Source organism: Phacochoerus africanus, chromosome 9 (assembly GCF_016906955.1).
Source record: "Phacochoerus africanus isolate WHEZ1 chromosome 9, ROS_Pafr_v1, whole genome shotgun sequence".
NCBI lineage: Eukaryota > Metazoa > Chordata > Mammalia > Artiodactyla > Suidae > Phacochoerus > Phacochoerus africanus.
In genome coordinates, this window is record NC_062552.1 from 1,115,571 (window position 1) to 1,136,275 (window position 20,705).

Genomic DNA, 20,705 nt, shown 5'->3' on the forward strand with positions numbered 1-20,705 from the left:
ACGCGCTCCTGCTCTCCACTTGGAGGCAGAGGGCAGGCGAAAGGCCCGTTGAAGTCGCCGCTCCCACTGAGCGGCAGAGTGGGCAGCAGGTTGTTGTCCCGAGTGGCCCCACCTACCAGTGGGAGGGGTGCCAGGAAGAAGAGGGAGACTCGGAGAACAAGAGACCTCCCTGCTCTGAGCATCTGGGTCCCGGACGAGCCACGTGCCACTAGCCACACATGTACTTTCGCTTTCATGTTATACATTCGGAAAAATTTGACCTTTCTGTTTTCTTCTCTATGAGCATGTCTATACAATGAATATACATGCACATAAAACACAGGTGAAACTCTGAAATGCGTCTGTTTTCTGGCTCCAGGACAATGGTCAACGACCTTTTCCACACACCAGGCACACTCTCCCTTCTTTCCTTAGGAACTCCTGACCCACACGATCCCCGTGTCTTCGTGGACCGGGCCCTCCCTCCTGGGCCTCGCCGCCCACGAGGGCCGGAGACCAGGACCCACTGAGAGGCCGGGCAGCAGGACACTCTGGCCCAGAGGAGGCGTCGACGCCAGGTCCCAAGTGCCTGGCTTCGCTCCCGGCCAGTCCTCCCATCAACGTGCGCGCCTGTACACACCGTCCTGGCTCCATGTAACGTCCTACGCCAGGGTCGCAAAGTCTATGCCCATGTCACATTCGCCGTCAGAGGCTTCTAACCTAAAAGCCGAAGGAGAAGGAGAACTGCCGACATGCACAACGCGTGCGCCGTAAACCACCAGCACGCAACTTCAAGACGTGAAGAGAAGCACACGTGGCAAAATGAAAGGATTAGATCATTGGTTAAATCACAGAATCTCCCAGGGTGCATCACCTTAACAGCCTTTTTTTTTTTTTTTAACCTTTAAAGGGTCGCACTTGCGGCACATGGAGGTTTCCAGGCTAGGGGTCGAATCGGAGCTGTAGCCACCACTGGCCTACACCACAGCCACAGCAACGCGGGATCCAAGCCACGTCTGCAACCTACACCACAGCTCATGGCAGCGCCGGATCCTTAACCCCCTGAGTGAGGCCAGGGATCGAACCTGTGTCCTCATGGATGCTCGTCAGATTCGCTTCTGCTGAGCCACGACGGGAGCTCCTTAACAGACCTGTTTTAAATCGCAAAGTCAACACTGACCATCTTTGGAGACCTGGCGAGTCTAAGGGACAAACACTGGACAAACCGGTGCCCACCCGGCACGATGCCCATCATGCAAAACAAAGCGGTTCCTGCAAACATGCTTCCTGCCGGCCCTGCAGTCACACCAACCAACTCCCGAGAGGAGAAGCGGTTTGAGCGTGCAGAGACTTCTGCTGGGAGGCAAGCCCGGGACTGCGAGCGTGCAGGCACACACACACACACACAGTGTCACTGTCCCTGCAGCAGCCGCAGTATCTGAACGAACCGTGGTTTCTCTTACAAAAATTCTATCCGGTTGCCCAGCATTTCACCCTTTGATTCAAAGATATTTTGGAAATAGATGAAGGGCAAAGACAGTCTGGACACTGTTCCTTGGCAAACAGAGTGGCCCAGCGTATCCTGCGCCCCGCAGACCTCGGCCTGGCCTGTGTCGCACCCGGTCACCCCTGCTGTCCACTGAGAAGTGTGGGGTCTGGCTCAGGCAGGCAGGGCGGGAAAGGTCATGGCTGGGGGGTGGGGCCCTGCCAAGAGCAACGCCGCTTAACCGCAGCTCCTCACACCCAAAGGCCCGCCGGCGGCAACCTGGCTCACAGAGCCGGGTTCACGGTCACGCTGTGTCCGTTGGGCAGTGACCCCCTTCCGGCGACTGTTCATCCCTGTGCCGAATCCAGAGAAAGAATCAAGGACTTGCTGTTTGCATCCAATGCTCCAACCTTTCCCCATTCTGGCTCCTACAGCCTCGACCCGGACCTGGCTGCTGGCACCCAGAGTGCGTGATGCCTTCTGTCGGGGGCCATCCTGGGCCCGGAGCGTCTGTCCGCCAGGGGCCAGCTGTCCCCGGGCCCGTCATGACAACCGTCCTTGTCTGTGGACGCAGCACCTTCCCCCAGGGAGACAAAGTGTCCACTGAGAGCCCTGCCTCAGTCAAACCTACCCGCACAGAGACAGCAGCCCCGCAATTTGGGGGCCTCTGTGCGGCTGACCTTCCCAGGGACACACTGTGCGACTGGAGACTCTTCACTGGCTGTGCTGCCTGAGCCATCGGACCAACACACATGAAACACTGAGCTCCTAGCCCAGTGGGTGGGTCTGGTCTGAAGGCCAAGGGAGGAAGGGGAGCACACGTGTGGGGCCACGGATGTGCAGCTGGAGTTTCAAGTCCAGAGGTCGAGAGGGAAGTGGGCAGAATAGACACGGAATCCGCTGACCCCACATCGAGGAAGCGTGGGGACGGAGGAGGAGGGAGCTGTTGGAAATGGAGGAGCCTGAGCCAGGAAGAAGGAAGGATGGTGGGGAGGCAGGAGGGGGGAAGAAGAGAAGCAGGAGGCAGGGGCGCAGGGAGGCTGGAGGCAGGAGGATGAGCAGGCAGGAAGCAGAGAAAGAAGTGAAGCAGGAGGCAGGGAGGCTAGAGGCTGGGGAGGCAAGAGGCTAAGAGGCTGGGGGGCAGGGAGGCAGGAGGCTGAGGGACAGGAGGCTGGGGGAGGCAGTCAGACTAAAGCCACTGCGGCCCCCATTCTGGCTTCACAGAAGAAAGTGGCTGGAAAAGATAAAACCAGGAGGGAGAGGCAGAGGGAAGGCTGTGCCCCAGTTCCTGGCGGGGGGGGGGGGGGAACACGGCACCCCCAGCTCTACCAGTCTTGCCGAAGCTGTGTGAGTTCTGCCGTCGTAAACGGTGATCCCTCACGGACACACGGCCGCGATTCAAGGGCCACGCCGTGAGTCTGTCTCTCGGCGATGCCACCCTCGTGCCAGACGCTGGCCTCGAAAAGCCCCTTCTCCCTCTTGCGAGTCGCTGCTGGACGAGATCACCACGACGCAGGGTCAGACGGGAGAGAACACGCGGATGATGCGGGAATGGGGGGCATCATCTTTTGAAACCCGCTCCTTTTCAGAGAAGTGACTTATCAACACTCAAAAGTGCCGGAGCCCACGTGGTTCTGCATCGCGTCTGGGCTGAGTCTGGGCAGCAGGCTCAGAGCTGCTGCCCGTGACGGGGCTTCTCTCCGCGATGCTGGCACTTAAACCTCGGGGTTGCGTGTCCCCTCAGCCGGCATCTCGACGCGGAGCTGTCCTGACATCTGAGAGGCGGGGCAGGGCCGCTTCAGACAAATCCACAGTCAAAGTAACTTGGGGACAAGACAGTCTTGGCTTATAGCTACTCCAGTGCAAAGGCTGCAAAGGAAGAAAATCTTGAAAAGGCTTTGATTCAAAGTCTTCCCTTGAAGGAAAACGCGGCCAGAAGTGCACAGAAGGCGGCAGCGTCGCCTCCGCTGTGACAACCTGCTGATGCTCAGTTTATGAGAAGCTTCTCCAGAAGCACCAGAACCATCAGGAAAGAACGGCTCCGGGGGCTGCGCATCCCCCGGGAACGTGGCCTCGGGGCCCCGGGAAGGACAGACCCCCGAGGAGGCCGGGGAGGGCAGAGCAGCACAGCCTGGGTGCTCCCGTCTTCACCTCATCTACCCGGCTTCTCCAGGCGGCTTGGGAGCCGCCAGGGCAGCAGTGGAGACTGTATCTGCACCACGACAGGGAGCGAATGGTGGTTGATTTCCCGCGTCCACCTGACCAGGCCAGGGGGTGCCCAGTGCTGGGCCAGACACCATTCCTGGGCGGGCCCAGCCAGTCCCTGGGGCCTGGAGGAAAGGAGAGTCCCCCCATCTCTGCCTGAAGTTTGGGGGGGCCTCTGGGGTCCTGCCCGGGGCCAGCCTGGCACTCGAGCTCCCGGGGTCTCCAGCCTGCGGACGGTGGGTCACAGGCCTGACCAACCCTCCCCCAGAAGTAACTGCACGGACGCGGCCACCCGTCCCACTTCCCTGGACAGCGTCAGACAAGTAGTTTTCAAGTCATGCCGACACCAGAGCCTAGCAGGCAGGCAGCAGGCTGTCACAGTCACAGGGAAAGGGGACACACCATCACATAGAAAGGGATCATGCTATTACACAGAAAGGGGACACGTCGCCACATGGAAAGGGGACACGCTGTCACACGGAAAGGGGTCATGCTATCACACAGAAAGGGAACATGCCGTCACACGGAAAGGGGTCATGCTATTACACAGAAAGGGGACACGCCATCACAGGGAAAGGGGACACGCTGTCACAGGGAAAGGGGACACACTGTTATATAGAAGGGGACGCACTCTTACAAAGATCTGTTTGGGTCCCCGGCCTCGCGCCCCACCCCCCCCCCGCCCCCCGCCCCGCGCTGCTCTCCAGGCCTGCGTCTGGGCTGCGCTGCAGCAGCGTCTGGGCTGGAGGAGCCCGCCCTCCTTGAATCCGCTCATAGGCGCAAAGGCCATCACTGTCCACAAAGCAGCGGCCCTACAGTCACAAAAAACACAGTAGCCGAAGGAATTCTCCAGCATGAGGGGAGCTCTCGGCAGCCATGCAGCTAGAATGTCGCCGGAGAGCCTCCCCAGCCTGACGCCCGACCCCAAGGGACAGGCGCTGCCCTGTCCCCACAGCAAGTGCATGTGACACAAGCCAGGTGGAACACTTGGCTCCCATGCTTCGTCTCATCGTTTCCATTCTCACTAATTAAATATAGGATTTAGTGAAACTGAAAAGAAAAGCCAGGAATGTGAAGAACAAAGAAAAACCTGGGAGGCAGTGGGATGGACGGGGAGTGTGGGGCTGGGAGATGCAAACTGTCCATCTGGAGCAGATGAGCATCGAGGTCGCGCTGTTCAGCCCAGGGCACGAGCCCAGTCTCTCGGGTGGAAGGGGACGGAGGAGGCCACCAGGAAGGGAGTGCAGCACCTATGGATGCCCAAGTCACTGCTGTACAGCAGAGATGGGCACCACACCGGAATCAACTAAACTCCAATTTAAAAACCTGCTACATCGGGATAGAGGATTAAAGAAATGGGTGAAGAGCAGGGGAGCTGTGCACGGTGTCGTATGACTGCCACAGCTTCCCTCGTGGTCCCGGGAGCCGTGACCTTCCCATTGCATCCTTATCCCAGGGGTCCTCGTCCTTCTCAAGAACAATCAAAAACAATCCTGCTTAAAAATACTGAAGTATGGGTGTTCTACAAAATTTAAAAACAATCTAAGTAAAATAATACTTGAACACGCTGAATAAACTATAAGACGTCTTTTGGAAGAAAAAATAATCCAGTCTCAGAAGCACTTAGAATCCAGGGGAAAAGAGAGCCACCAAACACGTCAGCTCCTGTCCGAGGCCTTGGGGGAGGGGCCACGAGGCAGGGTGGGCCACCTGCTGCGAAAGGGGAGCGTGGCCCCCCAAACAGGCAGGGCTCCAAAGGGTAGGGTGAGGGGCCCCCCAGGGGCCCCTCCTCCAGGCAGAGCGCTGTCTATACCCCAGGATGTGTGGAAATCTCAGCTCCTGCAAAACCCTTTCTAGAAAAGCAATTTCATGCTCATAACCACAATCTCAATTAACACGGGGGGGGGGGGGAGGGGGTGTGCGGCTGCGTCTACCAAGTTCTCCCATTTGCCTGCAGCGGGGTGGGGGGGGTCAAACGGGTTCTACATGGCACATTGGCTCATTATAACGAGGGGCAGAGAAGAGGAGATGCATTTTCTAAAATATTTTCATTGTTAATGTATCTGTCCCCACAAGGAACCTTCCTAAATGTTCAGTGCTTCCGATGAAGTGCCCCCCCACCCTGAGACCCAGCCCTCCACTGCCCACGTGGCACAGAGCAGCACTGAGGTTCCGCTGAGAAAACGCCCCAGAGTGCCTCGGAGAAGCCGCTTCTCTTCCTTAGCAAGACGCTCGCGCCCTTTGTACAGACTCATTGCTGGGATTGTAAGAGGCCCGTGGGCAGGCCTGAGATGCCGGGAACCTCCTGGGCACCGGGACCCACCCCGCTGGTAAGACGACACTGAGCGGCGACCTTTCTCGCCGCTAGGAGGCGCTTCCTTGTGATCAGACCGTTTTCACCGCCTGAGTCGCATCCCGGCGAGCACTGCTCACCAGCAGGGACATCCTGCTTCCGTGCCTTTTAAGGCACCTTAAACGTACTGGCCACCTGCACAGTCCTGTTGTAACGACGAGCCTGTCCGGGCCACCTTTAATGCAAACTTCGCTCACTCTGGCAGTTTCCACGAGGCCCATCAGTAGCCGCTCCAGACCAGGGCGGGACGCATCCTCAACTCAGGGCTGGACAAAGATGACAGGGCCTGTCGCAGGGGCCTGACTCGAATAAGACCCTCATTCTGCCTGAACGCATCCCGGACACCGAAGGGCTGCACCTGCCTGATCAGAGGCACTTCTGCCAACCGGTGCCCGACCTGAGTCCACCCTCACCAATTCCTGGGGTTCCCATGCGCACAGCCTGCTTCCACCGTGGGAGCCTCTCCACGTGGAACCAGCTGTCCGCCTGTGTCCAAGGTAAGTGTCACAAAAAGTGCAAAACACTGAAAAAGTCAACTTAACCAGAAGTCTCACCTCCGCAGATGGGGGGACTTGGCTTTACTTGTGGTAATAACCACCTCAACAGACCAAGTACTGCTCCAGAAGTCTCCGTGTTTAAACAGTTACCCCGTCCCCCTGTGCGCAGAGGATAATGCCGGCAGGCTGCTGTGGGAGCTCCCAGGGCCACAGTCTGCAAGCGCAGCAGCGAGCCAGACGCCTTCCGTGCCTGACCAGAGCCACCGAGAACCTGGCGAGTCCAAAGTGAGCAGCCAATGAGCCGACGCCAACACCCAGACAAATGGGTTCTTTGTCAAACCTGAAACGCTCTGCTCAACTCACGCCCTGCCTTCAGCTCAGCTGTTGGCAATAAAGACTAGAGCTCATCTAAAAACCACGAAGCACCACAAAGCAACAGAAACACAAGCCAAACACCGGGCTGCTTGACACTGGTTTGCAAGAGTCTTGGTACTTCTCTAGAAGCATGACTTAAATTTGCTAGCCGGATTGGCAAACACTTGGTAATTTTTTACAGATGGTTGTATTTACAAACACACACATACAGAAAGAGGCGTGCTCTCTGTCCATTCGGGTTAGATCAAAGGAGGGTCCAGCTGCCCCCGGAAGCACTCGCGTGTGCTTTCCCGTGAGGTTTGACTCTTCCCAAGGGAAAATTCCCACACCCGTGAGCCTCTCGCGGCACCCCTGCTACAACCCTTTGCCCCAGAAGAGGGTCTCAACCCCATCTCAACGGCTGTCCTTCGCCAAAGCCGGGCCAGGCAATCCGCCGCTCACTCCCAGAGCAGAGCTTTCTTCTGGTAATAACTGATAACAAAAGAAAAAAGCACTCATCTTCCAGGGGAGAGAAGGTCATGTCCCCACCCTGACGGGAGCCTGTGGACCAAGGGCACCGGCCCAAACGGTGACCGGCGCCGGACTAACAGCTCTGCTCCCTGGCTTCCCTGACTTGGGTCTGACCTGCAGCTACCACAACACCTAAGCCTAAACAGTGTCACCGGTGCGATTCGCATCATTTATTTTCTGCCGTGCTTAGGGACATGCTCGCTAAAGCTCTAAGATGGACTTGTCGCAAAGTAAGCGTGATACGGTCTTACAGATGACATTTGTCTGGATGTGGGGACAGCAACATCTGGGGCGGGGAGACCTGTCACCCTCTGCACAGCTGGCGCCACTCCTAGGGACCCTGGGCTGAGGGCACCTGTGCTTGAGACGCAGCCTGCCCCTCCCCCCCACAAGATGGGGGCTGCAACCCCCTGCAGTGGTGACAACCACGAAACACGTCTTCAGACACCACCGCACGTCCTGCAGGGCACGATCTTGCCCTTCCACCCGCTCCTCCAGCCCCAGCTGAGAGCCAGGATCCCGGGGCATCAATCCCCTCTTCACAGCAATGCATAAAGGACAGTCTTGAGAAAAAATAAAGGGGAAAGGTATCCAAAGTTTTACAACGACTTAAGCAGTAAACTTTTTCATGAGTCACAGTTTTTTAAACATCTGAAGATTAACTTAGGATAATAAATACAGTGAGGCACTTTAAAAAAGCAAAACACTTGGCAGTTAAAAAAAAAAAAAAGGCTCAAGTCTAAAACTTAAAACCACAAGTTCATGAACCTTAAAATGCCAGATTCTCCCAGGCAGGTGAATCCTGTGTTTAGACTGGTACGTGTGGTTTCTTATGAAGCCCGTATTTAAGGCATGTGCCCCAGCATCTAAAAACGGCTGGACACCTAAACAGCAGCAGGACACGGTCCCTTTGTGGGGATCCCCAACTCCATTAGGCGCATCTTTGAGGTGCTCTATCACTTTTTACTGCCACCAGCTTTCCAATGCATTGCGTATTCACTCTTTTTTCTCCTTGCCGGCTCCTGGTGCGTGAGCATCAAGGTAAACTTTTAGTTTCATATCATGTCTGTACTTGATCATAAAATGAATGTTTCCTTATGATTATTTCTGCTGAACATCTGAAAGGCCTATTGCATTGAACCAAATTAATTCATGTCATTTGCAAAGAGAAGGGACATGCGTCCTTCTGCGGGCGAGTGGCAGTTCTGCCCAGGAGGTGACCTGCTCTGAGTCCAGCTGGAAACGTGTCCACGTGCTCGTCCACAGACGTGAGCAAGGCTCACATCTCCCCACCGTGCCCGGGATCATCCCCACCTCAGCACCAACAGCGGTCAGTGCTGTGACCTTGGACGGCCCGTTCCCAGGCTGCTTCAGTTTCCGCACTGAGGAGAGGATGGGTGGGAAGGACCTCTAAATCCCTTTCCAGCTCATAAATCCTCGGGAACCTTGGGGAGAATACACACAGGTGGATGTGGACTGTTCACGCGCTTTGAAAGCTCTTTCAGCCACGAGGTTCTGCTGGACAGCACAGGGGGCCGCAGCCAATCACGTATGAGAGAGCACGAGTGACAACAGCATGAGAAACAGAATGTGCATACATACATACATACATACACACACACACACACACACACAAACACACATATATACCAACATATGTAGACACATGTACGACTGGGTCACTTTGCTGCACAGCAGAAATGAAAGGAAAATTGTAAATCGACTGTAATAAAACATTAAAAATAAATAAATAGAAGCTCTTCCACAGAAAGGGATACGACCCAATGGGGAGCATATATTTTCAACTAAAAAATTTAAAAACTAGAAATATGTATAAATTTCCAAACACATAAGAATGTGAAAGTTGAAAGAGTTTGTCAAAATTGTCTTAGAAGGACCTTTAGCGTATTAAATCGGTACGTCAAATGCAACAAAAACGGCTCAGAGGTACAATAACTTCCTTAACAGGCTTGCTGTTAACATTCTGATGTGTAGCATATCATCTCAGATTTTATTACTGATAAACAATATATCTGAAAAAAAAACCACTTCTTTTCACAAGCTACTTTAAAGTAATTAAAGCACTTCTCAGTATTTTTTTCATAGTTCAATTTACATTGTTAACAATTTTGTGACCTCAAGCTTATTAACTGATTAGCTTTTCAAAGAACCTTAGCAACAAAAGCCAAACATTGATTTTTGCACACGGCAGTCTCCTCACAGAAACGTACCAGGTCTAGACAACAAACACGGCCTTTGTTTCTTGTGTAAAGCATGCAGGACTCTGTATTTCCAACAGAAAGCTGTGGCCACCGCCACACTTGCGGCAAGAACACCACGTGTCCTTCTGCGCGTGCAGATACAGAAACATGTAAATGAAACAGATACAGAATCCCACGTTTGGAGAAACAATAGCAGAGGAAAAGCTTTTCCAGAAACATGTCCAGTTTGGGGCACTTTATAAAGCAACCACTCTTTTAATGAAAAAGAAAAGGACTTTTCTATTTTAAAAACCTGAGTGCTTTTTTGGAGGAACCTCCATACTGTTCTCCACAGCGGCTGCACCATTCTCATCCCACCAGCAGTGTTGGTGGGGTCCCGTTTCTCCACATCCTCTCCAGCATTTACTGTAGACTTTTCGATGATGGCTTCAGAAAACTAAAAACAGAGTTGCCATAGGATCCAGCAATCCCACTTCTAGGCCTATATCCAGACAAAACTAGAATCTGAAAGACACAAGCACCCCAGTGTTCACTGCAGCACCATCCGCGCTACTCACACATGTCACAGACACAGAAGCGACCTAAATGTCCACCGACAGGTGAATGGACAAAGAGGATGTGATACATACACACAATGGAATACTGCTCAGCCATTAAAAAGAATGAAATAATGCTATTTGCAGCAACATGGATGGATCTAGAGATTCTCATACAAAGTGAGGCGGAGAAAGGCAAATACCCTATGGTGTTGCTCATATGTGGAACCTAAAATATGACACAAACAAACTTATCTATGAAACAGAAACAGACTCACGGACGTAGCGAACAGACTTGGGGTTGCCAGGGGTGGGGGTGGAGGAGGGAAGGACCGGGAGTTTGGGTTACTAGACAGAAACGAATATATATGAAGCAGGTAAACAGCAGGGTCCGTCTGCACAGCACAGGGGGCCGCACTCAGCATCCTGAGAAAACCGTAATGGAAAAGAATACGAGAAGAATATGAAACACGCACATAATATGCATATTTTACCTACAAAACTGAAGCACTTTCCTGTGCACCTGGAACTAGCATGTTGTAAGTCAACTCTACTTCAATAAACTCATAATAATAATTAAAAACAAATAAACAATAATAAATAATAAGTTGAGGGCTTAGGAAGAAAAGCGCCATGCTAATGGTTGTGCCCGCCATCGCGCACCCCGAGCAGGGCCATTCACAGAACGGACAGTGACGCGCACACACTCGTGCCCCGTGGACACCCGGGTCTGGAATCCCAGCTGTTCCTCACCGCTGATTTGCAGAAGCACAAGGGCAGAGGCCATCCTGCCCCCCCCACCCCCCCGAGAGGGACCAGAGGGTGGGCTGGGGAAGGGGCTACATCCTCAGACCAGGGCTTTCTTCACCAGACCAGCCCCCCCCAGCCCCCCGACTCTGAGCCCCAACAGGTGGTCCCAATCACCTCTGGGGGTGCCACAGACTTCTCATCACACGACAAAGCAAGCCTCCTTAAGAGGACAACCGCAGGGCCACCAGGTCCCCTGGGTGCCACCTCAGGACCTCGGTGAAGCACAGCGGAACCCCGGCCCACTGCCACCCTTTGGAATTCTGCTAGGAGGGGTTACTGCTGACTGGGGGTGACTTTCAACGTTCACTGGAACTCTCTCTGTAAGACTGTCTTGCTGTCTCAGGAGAAACCCCTGCTAAACCCAAAGTTTCCGGATGTTGAGGATCTAACTATTCCCCCCGGGGGGCGGAGGCGGGGGGGGGGGGACGTTTCATTAAAGGGCCAGACAGTAAAAATCTGGGGCTCTGCCTCCGCAGGCCTCTTCTGTGGCTCACGCGTGTCACCTGGGCATGGCGGGGCGCCAATGACACTCCACTTACGCAAATCAGCAGGTGGGCTGGGTGGGACCCAGGAGCCATGGTGTGCCAGCCTCCGGTTTAGCATATCTTTATACTAAGAAATGCTTTCCCCATGCATTCTGAAGTCAGAAATGCCCACGGAATGTTACTCATGCAGTCAAAGGGGGCCAGGCAATTATTTTTGGTTACCAGAGGAAAGGCACATGTCCCCCAAGGGTTGATCCACTGGGCTCTACTGAACTGGGCATTCGGGACGATGCACCTTAGATTGAGATGCCCCACCGCCCCATCAGGACAGAAGTGTGCCTGCGGCAAGAGGGCAAAAGAGCAGCGATGTCCAAGCAGATGCTCAGCTTCAGACAGAAACTCAGAACCGAGCCGGTGCACAGCAGGGACGGTCACGGGGAATTCTGTGCGTTTACTGAAGTGTATCAGCCCGAGTGTTTACTTCAAAACAGCTGGCTACCAACTGCTCTGTATAAAAACAAGCTAGGAGGATACACTTTACGGCACAGGGAATACAGCCAATGTTTTACAATAACTATAGTATCTACTGAATTCCTACTAGCAGATAGGCACTGTTTTAAATGCTGAAGACTTGCGAATATAGCACAGAGCCTACCATGAAGGAATCTTCATCCTGGCAAAGAATCTCCTCCAAAAATAAAACTGTGACAAAACAGTTATTCTATTATTGGATTAATTTAATATGACAAGTCACTTGCGAGTTTCAGGAAATGCTATCAGTATTAAGGGTTAGCTAGCTCATCAAACAAGTATGGCATCATTTACATGTTTATTTTCATTATTTTTCATTAATTACAAAAACAAAATGAAAAATGAGACAGCACTGGCTTTCAGATCTATAACGAAACAAAACAAAGTGGCGTTGCTACAGTCAGGTTTTAGCACACATCTAACCTTAGATGTGGACCGTTCCGCTCAGAAGAACGCTTCCTGCACGCCCGAGACAGACGCTGGGAACATTCCTGGAGGAGTCTGAACAGCGGCCCGAGGACAGGCCGGGAAACATTTTCCTTTCTCCTCACATCTTCCTCTACCGTTTGCTTTTCTTTTCAATAAAAAAAGAAGTATTGCCTTTAAAATAAATTTTTTCAAAAGCGGTTAACCTGGGCAGAAAGCAGTTCTCACCAGGCGGTAAGCAAACAGAGGGCGGACTATATGTAAATGCATCTCCTGCTCTAGAGCGAAGCGTGTCCTTCCCTGTCCTAACCTAACCCCCAGCTTTTAGCTGGTGTTTTCTGCAGATGGGAAAGCGGAGGAGGACGCACAGAAAGGCAGACAGCCTGCGTCACTCACGGCGTTTGTGACTGCGGAGGCCGGCACCTCGGGTTACCGAGCCCGTCCAACCCCCGCGCCCGGCGCCGGCGGGGAGGACAGTGGCGACCGGGCTGCGCCCCGCGCCCGCCCCCGCCCGGACCCAGAACCAGAAAGCAATGTTCCCGGCTGCCTTCACTGGCTGTCCCTTCTGACAGCAGAGATGACAGGCTGGGTTCTCAGGCTTCAACAGACCATCGTGGGAATTCCTGACTGATGCAACTACAAAATAAAAACATACTGACACTAAACACACCAGCGTGAATGGCGCTTTAATCTTTCCTCATGACTTGCTGGTTTAATGGTATGGCTGCACAGTCACATAAAATTTCACCGAAGAAGTTATAGGCATTACTAATTGTTGGGCATGAAACAACATATACCTGTGGATTTCTCATTCATTCTCAAGCTAAAACGCTAAGTGACAGTGAAATTGAATGAAACGTCTTAGGTGATACAGATAACGTTTCCTTTGTAGCGTGCACAGGTTTTGCAAAGATTTCTCGTGCTCCAGTAATTCAGAAATAACGAAGGGAGGAGACATTTTCTTATTTAAAACCTAATATTTGGAACAGGAGCGTTGGCAGGTTGTTAACCTCAGTGAAAACCACAAAAAGGCAACAAGCGCTGTGAACAAACACGGTTTTCGGAAAAGAACCGCCGTGTCCCGAACACAAGGACTGATGTCAAGTTTATCTGAAACAGACTCGAGAGGCCCAGTGACTCCTGGGTGTTTGTTTAAACGTAACGAGCATCCAGCTGACTCAGAGCAGAAACAGAAAGGCTCCGCCGTGGAGCCAACGCGCGTGGGTGACCAGCCCTGGGCCCTGCCCTGCCCTTGGACACCTCCCGACACGCAGGCCGCAAACACGCTGGATGAGAGCCACCCACGGCATCGCCGACTCAAAAGCCTGACTAAGTCCAAGAGCACGTCTTCCTTTACCACCTGGGACGCCCAGACAGTTAACACGGACGGGAGTCGCCCCCCGTGTACAGGACGAGGGCACAACGCTCAGCACCCTGCTGCCCAGCCCGGGCCCCCCCTCCCCGGGCACCTGCACCCACCTCTCCTGGGGCTCTCGTGATTGAAGAGGATGCCGTTGACCGCGAAGAGGTTGTAGGCCTCCCGGAAGTTCACCACGATCCAGTAGGCGTAGAGCTTCGCCGCCCCTGTCGGAATTTGTTTTTAAAGCAAAGAAATGACAGCGGTTACTACAAAAGACAGCGATTTTTCACTCAAACAAGCAGCAGCTTGCCAAGTGAACAACCTGTATCAAGACAGGAAAAAAACAGAATCAAAAGCGAGGCTCCTGTGCCCGTAGATCACGCGACAGGGAACATCACATTCCCTGCTTCTGGAATAAGCAGTCCTTGCCGTCACAAGGCCATGCCCCTCGGGCGTGTGTGATACGTCACCGCACGGCCTTTCTTCTCAGGTCTTCACCCCTCTGCCCTAGTTTTAAGGAATCAGGAGGCGGAGCATGCGGGCTCTAAACCTCGTGGTTGCTTTCCCATTCTCTCACCGGAGTCTTCCGACACGAGATGTAACAGACCCTGGGTGAAGAGGCTGACGTCAGGGAGACGTCCACCGGGGAAATGGCATCAAAACCCCGAAACCGCGTCTCGCTAGCCCGAGCTCACGACCGTTCAGTAAGGACTCGTGCTGGATCTAACCTTCCTCCTGGCGTGGTCTGTATGGAGGGTGAAGGGAGGCGGAAACTTCACCCCAAAGGCCGTGGCAGCCAGTCCTTGCACTTGCAGCATGCAGGCGCGCTGCTGGACAAGTGCAGTGCCTTTAGTCCTATCTCAACGCCACTCTCCCAGCAAGTGGCGGCAGCCGAGGGACGGGCAGAGGCCTAAGGCAGAGCCACCCCCTCCGCTGCAGGTCTCACCGTATGGCGACCGGGGGTAGAAAGGCGTGGTCTCCTTCTGCGGGGTCTCCTGCACCTTCCCGTACAGCTCGCTAGTTGAGGCCTGGTAGAACCTCACGGAGCCGATCAGGCCACAGGTCTTCACCGCATCCAGAAGCCGCAAGGTGCCCACTCCATCCACGTCCGCGGTGTACTCAGCCAGGTCAAAAGAAATCTGGAAACGGCGGCAGAAAATGGGCTGCGTGACCGGGTGGGCGCCAAAGACACCGCAGGCCAAGGCCCCGCCACCTCTCCTACTTGGAAGCATCAGGTGTGTGAGAGAGCACTCTTCTCTGGAGGCAGAATGAGGGCGGGGATGGCACCTACTTCTAACATCAAGTGGCTGGAAAATGCCTCCAGAAAGAGGTGCTAATAACCCCGAGGGCCCTGAGGGCGCTGCGCCCACACAAGCCTCGGCCTAAGGCCGGAGTCCCTCGGGGCCCTGGCTTGCAAAAGGCAAACCTCTGCTGCTCGGACTCTCCTGGCTGTGCCTTAAACACTCAGGTGGCACCCATCTCACGAGAGGCCTAGGACACGCTCACTGCTCGTGAGTCCCAGCGGCTTTCTCGGCCCAGAGACGGTCGAGAACATGCGCTTTAGGACACGTTTGATTTTGTTGTTGTTGTTGCTTTCTAGGGCCGCACCTGCGGCAGACGGAAGTTCCCAGGCTAAGGGTCGAATCGGAGCTGCAGGTGCCAACCCACGCCACAGCCACAGCCATGCCAGATCCTTAACCCACAGGGTGAGGCCAGGGAACAAACTCGAGTCCACGTGGGTATCAGTCAGGTTTGTATCCCACTGAGCCACGACGGGACTCCAGGACACACCTGATTTTAAAAAAGATTGTTTTCTGTTTGTAATTAAGCTCTAGGATGACTTTTTAGGATATCATATTACACACATCGCGTATCTTTGGATGACACAAGCCCGTGAACACAGCAAGATACGGAGTCAGATGACCTCTAAGAAGAGGCGGCTAAGGAATAATTTGTGTCTCGACCACTTTCTTCAGAAGTAAATGCGGTTGATGTGCTTGTTTCTTAAATGAAGGGGAAGCACAATAAATAAATTAACCTAATATTTAAGTCTTTGTCCCTGGTTTGTCTGCTGGTGAGACGCGGCGGGGCCCGCTGGCTGCGGTGAGGGCGAGCTCTCCCCCGGAGGCCGCTGTGGCCCGAGGGCGGTCCCTGGCCCGGGTCCGAGGGCGCCCCCAGCGGCGCTCTAGACCGTGCACTTTCAGGGCGGCCAGGGAGCTTCCACGCCGGCCGGCAGGGGCGGGGCCTGGCTCGGACCCGAGTCACTAACTCAGACCGCAGCCTCAAGACAAAAGAGAAACAAGCTTATTTCCTTCGCCCGCAGTCTCTCAAAGCCAAGAAAGCAACATTTGGGGCTGTTTTATTCTTTTTATGCAGCAGTTTATTGCAATAAAATTTACATACCATAAAATTCACCCTCTTAAAGTTTACAGCTCCGTGGTTTTTGGTATAGTCACGGCCTCATACAACCATCACAGCGTCGGGTTCCAGAACACACGCTCGCATCCCCCACAGGAAGCCTGCCTTTAGCAAAATCACCTCCCCTCTACCCACCCAGGCGGGCAGCGCCGGTGCCCCTCCTGTCTCCCGGCGGCCTCCTGGTCTGGACGTTTCACCCAAGTGGGATCGCAGACCACGGCCCTCGGGACTGGCTTCCTGCACCGTCCGCACTTCCGTCTCCCCCGGGCACCCAGAGTCAGCTGGCAGCACTGGGAACGCTCTCAGGGGCCGGCAGCTCCTTCCCGCTCTCACCAGCATCGAGTGAGGGCCCAGTTTTCCCACTCTGCCTCCCCAGCACTCGCTGTGGTCCGTCTTTCTGGTTGCAGACGTCCTCGTGGGCGTGAAGTTGTATGTCATTGTGGGTTTTTTTTAAACTGAGATATAATTGACATATTATATTAGTTTCAGGTGTTCAGCATAATGATTCGCTCTATGTATATATTCCAAAGTAACCACCACCATAAATCTAGTTAATACCCATCACCACCGTTATAAAACTTTTTATGAGAACTGTTAAGATCTATTTTCTTAGCTACTTTCAAACATACAATACAGTATTCTGAGCGACAGTGGCCACGTCGGCACGGCTTCTTCATTGTGCCTGTGACCCCCTCTGCCTGTCTGCCCCCCACTGCTGCTCTGGGAACCACCCATCTGTCCTCTGTACCCACGAACTAGGTGTGTGCAGATTCCAGATCTAAGTGAGAGCTCTGACTGATTTCACTCGGCACGTGTCCTCAAGGGCCATCCACGTTGTTGCAAGTGGCGGGACGTTCTCCTCCTGATAGAGACCCATATATATACACACACAGACACACACATCTCAGCTGCTCTGCCCACGTGTCCATGGACGCACACACGTGGTCGCTGCTTCCGCATCTTGGCTCTCGTGAATCACACTGCAGTGAACACGGCAGCACATCTATCTTTGCTAGTTAGTGTTTCCCTAACTCCTGGTAAACACCCAGAGATGGAGTTTTTGGATCATAACAGCAGTGCTATTTTTAATTCTTTGCGGAACCTCCATGCTGTTTCTCACAGGGGCTGCACCAATTTACATCCCCACCAACAGGGCAGGAGGCTCCCATTTCCCCCCAGCCTCACCAACACCTGTTCTCTGCGGTCTTTTTGATGATGGGTGTTCTGACAGGTTGGGGTGGTACCTCACTGAAGATCAGTGATGCTCAGCATCTTTTCAGGTGCCTGCTGGCATCTGTATGTCCTCTCCGGAAAGACATCCATTCATAGCCTTTGCCTATTTTGTTTTTTAAATCTTTTTAGGGCTGTCCCCGCAGCATGAGGAGGTTCCCAGGCTAGGGGTCGAATTGGAGCTGCAGCTGCCGGCCTACACCACGGCCACAGCCATGCAGGATCCGAGCTATGTCTGTGACCTACACCTCAGCTCACGACAATGTTGGACCCTTAACCCACTGAGTGAGGCCAGGGATTGAACCCACATCCTCATGGATGCCAGTCGGGTTCATTGGCCATGACGGGAATGCCAACCTCTGCCCATTTTTTAATTGGACTGTCTGTGTGGTATTTTTCTGTTTGCTATTCACTTGTATAAGTTCTTCATATATATTAACCCTTTAACAGATACATGATTTGCAAATATTTTTCCCATTCCATAGGTTGTCTCTTCATTTTGTTGAAAATTTGGTTTCATTTCTTTGCTGTGCAGAAACTTTTCAGTTTGACGCAGTCCCATTTATTTTTGCTTTTGTTGCCTTTGTTTTTAGTGTCAAATCCAAAAGAATCACTGCCAAAGTTGATAAAGTTTACTTTATGTCTTCTTTTGGGTCTTGTAGTTCCAGGTTTTATGTTCAGAGTTAATCCACCTTGAATTTTTTTTCCTTTTTTTTTTTTTTGTTAGGGATACACCTGCAGGACATGGAGGTTCCCAGGCGAGGGGTCAAATTGGACCTGTAGCCGCCAGCCTACACCACAGCCACAGCAACGCCAGATCCTTAAGCCACTGAGCAAGGCCAGGGATTGAACCTGCATCTTCACAGACACTGTGTCAGGTTCTTAACCCACTAAGCCACAATAGGAACTCCTAAAATTTTTTTCTTCGGCCATGATGTGCAGTCGGCTCGATGTGGAATCTCAGTTCCCAAACCAGGGACCAAACCCCAGCTGCAGTGGTGAAAGCACCAGGTCCTAACCATGAGACCACCAGGGTCATTTCAGTTGAGTTTTGTGCAGGGGATAAGATGGCACATTCTTTTGCATGGGGCCGTCCAGGTTTCCCAACACTACTTACTAAAGAGACTCCCCACTCCCCACTGGGCATCCTCACCTCTTTGGCTGTTCCCTTCCTGACTCCAGGTACGTGGGTTTATTCCTGAGCTCTCTGTTCTGCTCCCCGGCCCTGTGTCTGCTTTTGTGCCGGGGCCATTCGGTTTGGATCAGCGCAGCTCCGTGACACCGTCTGACATGAAGCCTCCAACGTGTTCCTTCTCAAGATTCCTCTGGCTATTTGGATCCTGCTCTGCCTTCTCCCCTCCTAAAAACCCCAAAGCCTCTCACCCCCGTCCAGCCGGCCTGCACACTGCCCAATCCTCCTCCTCTCGGGCTTGCTTTATCTGACCCTTCTCACTCTCTACCTCCTGCGCTAGAGCGAGGCCCTGGCGGCAGGGAGCCTCCCGCTCGTCCCAGGATGTGTTGGATGGGCGGGGATGGCCGCCAGAGGTAAATGTCAAACACGCAACTATCGCGATAAAACTTCAGAAACCAGCAAAAACAGTGGGCTACCAGCAGAAGGTGGTCACGTGACAGAACCAAGACAGGTGCAACTTCAAAGAGCAAGACAGAGGAAGCTCTATGTGACCCTCGATTTTGCGGCAAAGCGAGCAAAGCTATTAATCAAAGACAGTAAGGCGTCGGTGTCCTCGTGGCCCAGGCTGCGAGCAGAGGCCCTGGGACTTCTGTGTTAACAGCAGCAATGGGAGAGGCCAGCGCGGGCCAGAGGGGCTGCTGCTGGGGGCTCCCTGGAGCGGGTCTGTGGAGCACAGGAAATGCCGGAACTACGAAGGCGCAGCCCCCAGCCCTCCAGCCCTGCGGGTGCAGATCAGAAAGGACAGGGAAGGGGCCACAGGGACTGAGGGGCACAAAGTCGGGGGCTGGGGGCAGGCACTTGGAGGAGGGAGAGACGACAGGAACAGAGCAAGTTTGGGCTCAGGGAGGAGACGGCCTGGGTGAGCAGGTGACGGGGGTGGGCCGTCCTAAGGGCTCAGAAGGACAGACCAGTGCCCCAGCCATGTCTGGGCAGTGAGGCGACGCCAGCCCAGATGGAGAAGAGGAGAGGAAACGGAAGCGCACACTTTTTTTTTTGTCTTTTTTTTTTGCTATTTCTTGGGCCACTCCCGTGGCATATGGAGGTTCCCAGGCTAGGGGTTGAATCGGAGCTGCAGCCACTGGCCTACGCCACAGCCACAGCAACGTGGGATCCGAGCCGTGTCTGCAACCTACACCACAGCTCACGGCAACGCCGGCTCATTAACCCACTGAGCAAGGGCAGGGACCGAACCCGCAACCTCATGGTTCCTAGTCGGATTCGTTAACCACTGCGCTACGACGGGAACTCCAGGAAGCGCACACTCTTAAGCGTCAGCAGAGGGCGCTCTGGAGGAGGCCGTCCCCAGGGGCCCTGGGGAGCCAGCAATGATGCTACAACAGAGGCTGGGCATCACTGCCGCTGGGCCCGCTCGCGCTGCACTCATTCCCAGTCCCAGTTCCATCTGCCTCCGGCCCAGACCAGAACCTGTGCTTCCGACCTTCATAAGCCCAAGTTTATATGTTTTCTCCTTACTTTACTGCAGTTACATTTTTGGTCAAAAACATTCATAATGATAATCTGAAGCATCGAACAATCAAAAGGTCATCAGTCCACCGGGTGAGGAGCTCTGGCCATCGCCAGACTAGACAAACGTCACGTCTCCGTGAGCCTTCGTGAGCTCAATGGAAATCAGTGAGCAGTTGGTTTCCATTACGTTTGCTGAAACACTCCAAGTCAACGAAGGACTCCAGGGGGTCAGAACTTCCACGCTGTGTGGACAAGATAATCCCCACGTGCTGTGCGCCCTGGCGACTCCCCTGGCGGCCGCCACCACCCCACACTGCTGGTGCCCGCGCCCCAGCGCAGCGCGCAGTAGGACAGGAACACGTTCAGGGAGCAGACGAAGGGCACGTTTTGACCTCTTTCACCCCAAGGACAGACTGCAGGGTTTCTGGTCCCCTGGGGGCCCTAAGCGCTGCCCTCCTCCAGGGCGCGGCTCTGCTCCGAGGTCCCCACACCTGCCAGCGCCCCGCTGGCTGCAGTCTCACTGACATTCCTTCAGTTTGAGAGCCTCCGGGTCTGACGTGCTGGCTTCGCCACCACTTCTGTGACAGTCCCTGGGTCACAATGCTCTGCCACTTTCTGTACAC

At 53.8% G+C, this 20,705-nt stretch overlaps 1 protein-coding gene across 2 annotated transcripts in view; it reads right to left on the reverse strand.

Annotated features, from left to right (window-relative positions):
• GMDS (GDP-mannose 4,6-dehydratase) overlaps positions 1–20,705 on the reverse strand; it is a 433,626-nt gene that overhangs the window by 224,740 nt on the left and 188,181 nt on the right. For both annotated transcript variants that reach the window (XM_047797344.1, XM_047797345.1), the window contains 2 exons: positions 14,722–14,914; positions 13,895–13,999 (listed from right to left, as the gene is read on the reverse strand). In XM_047797344.1, coding sequence (XP_047653300.1) covers positions 13,895–13,999; positions 14,722–14,914 — 298 coding nt within the window. The remainder of the gene's footprint in view (positions 1–13,894; positions 14,000–14,721; positions 14,915–20,705) is intronic.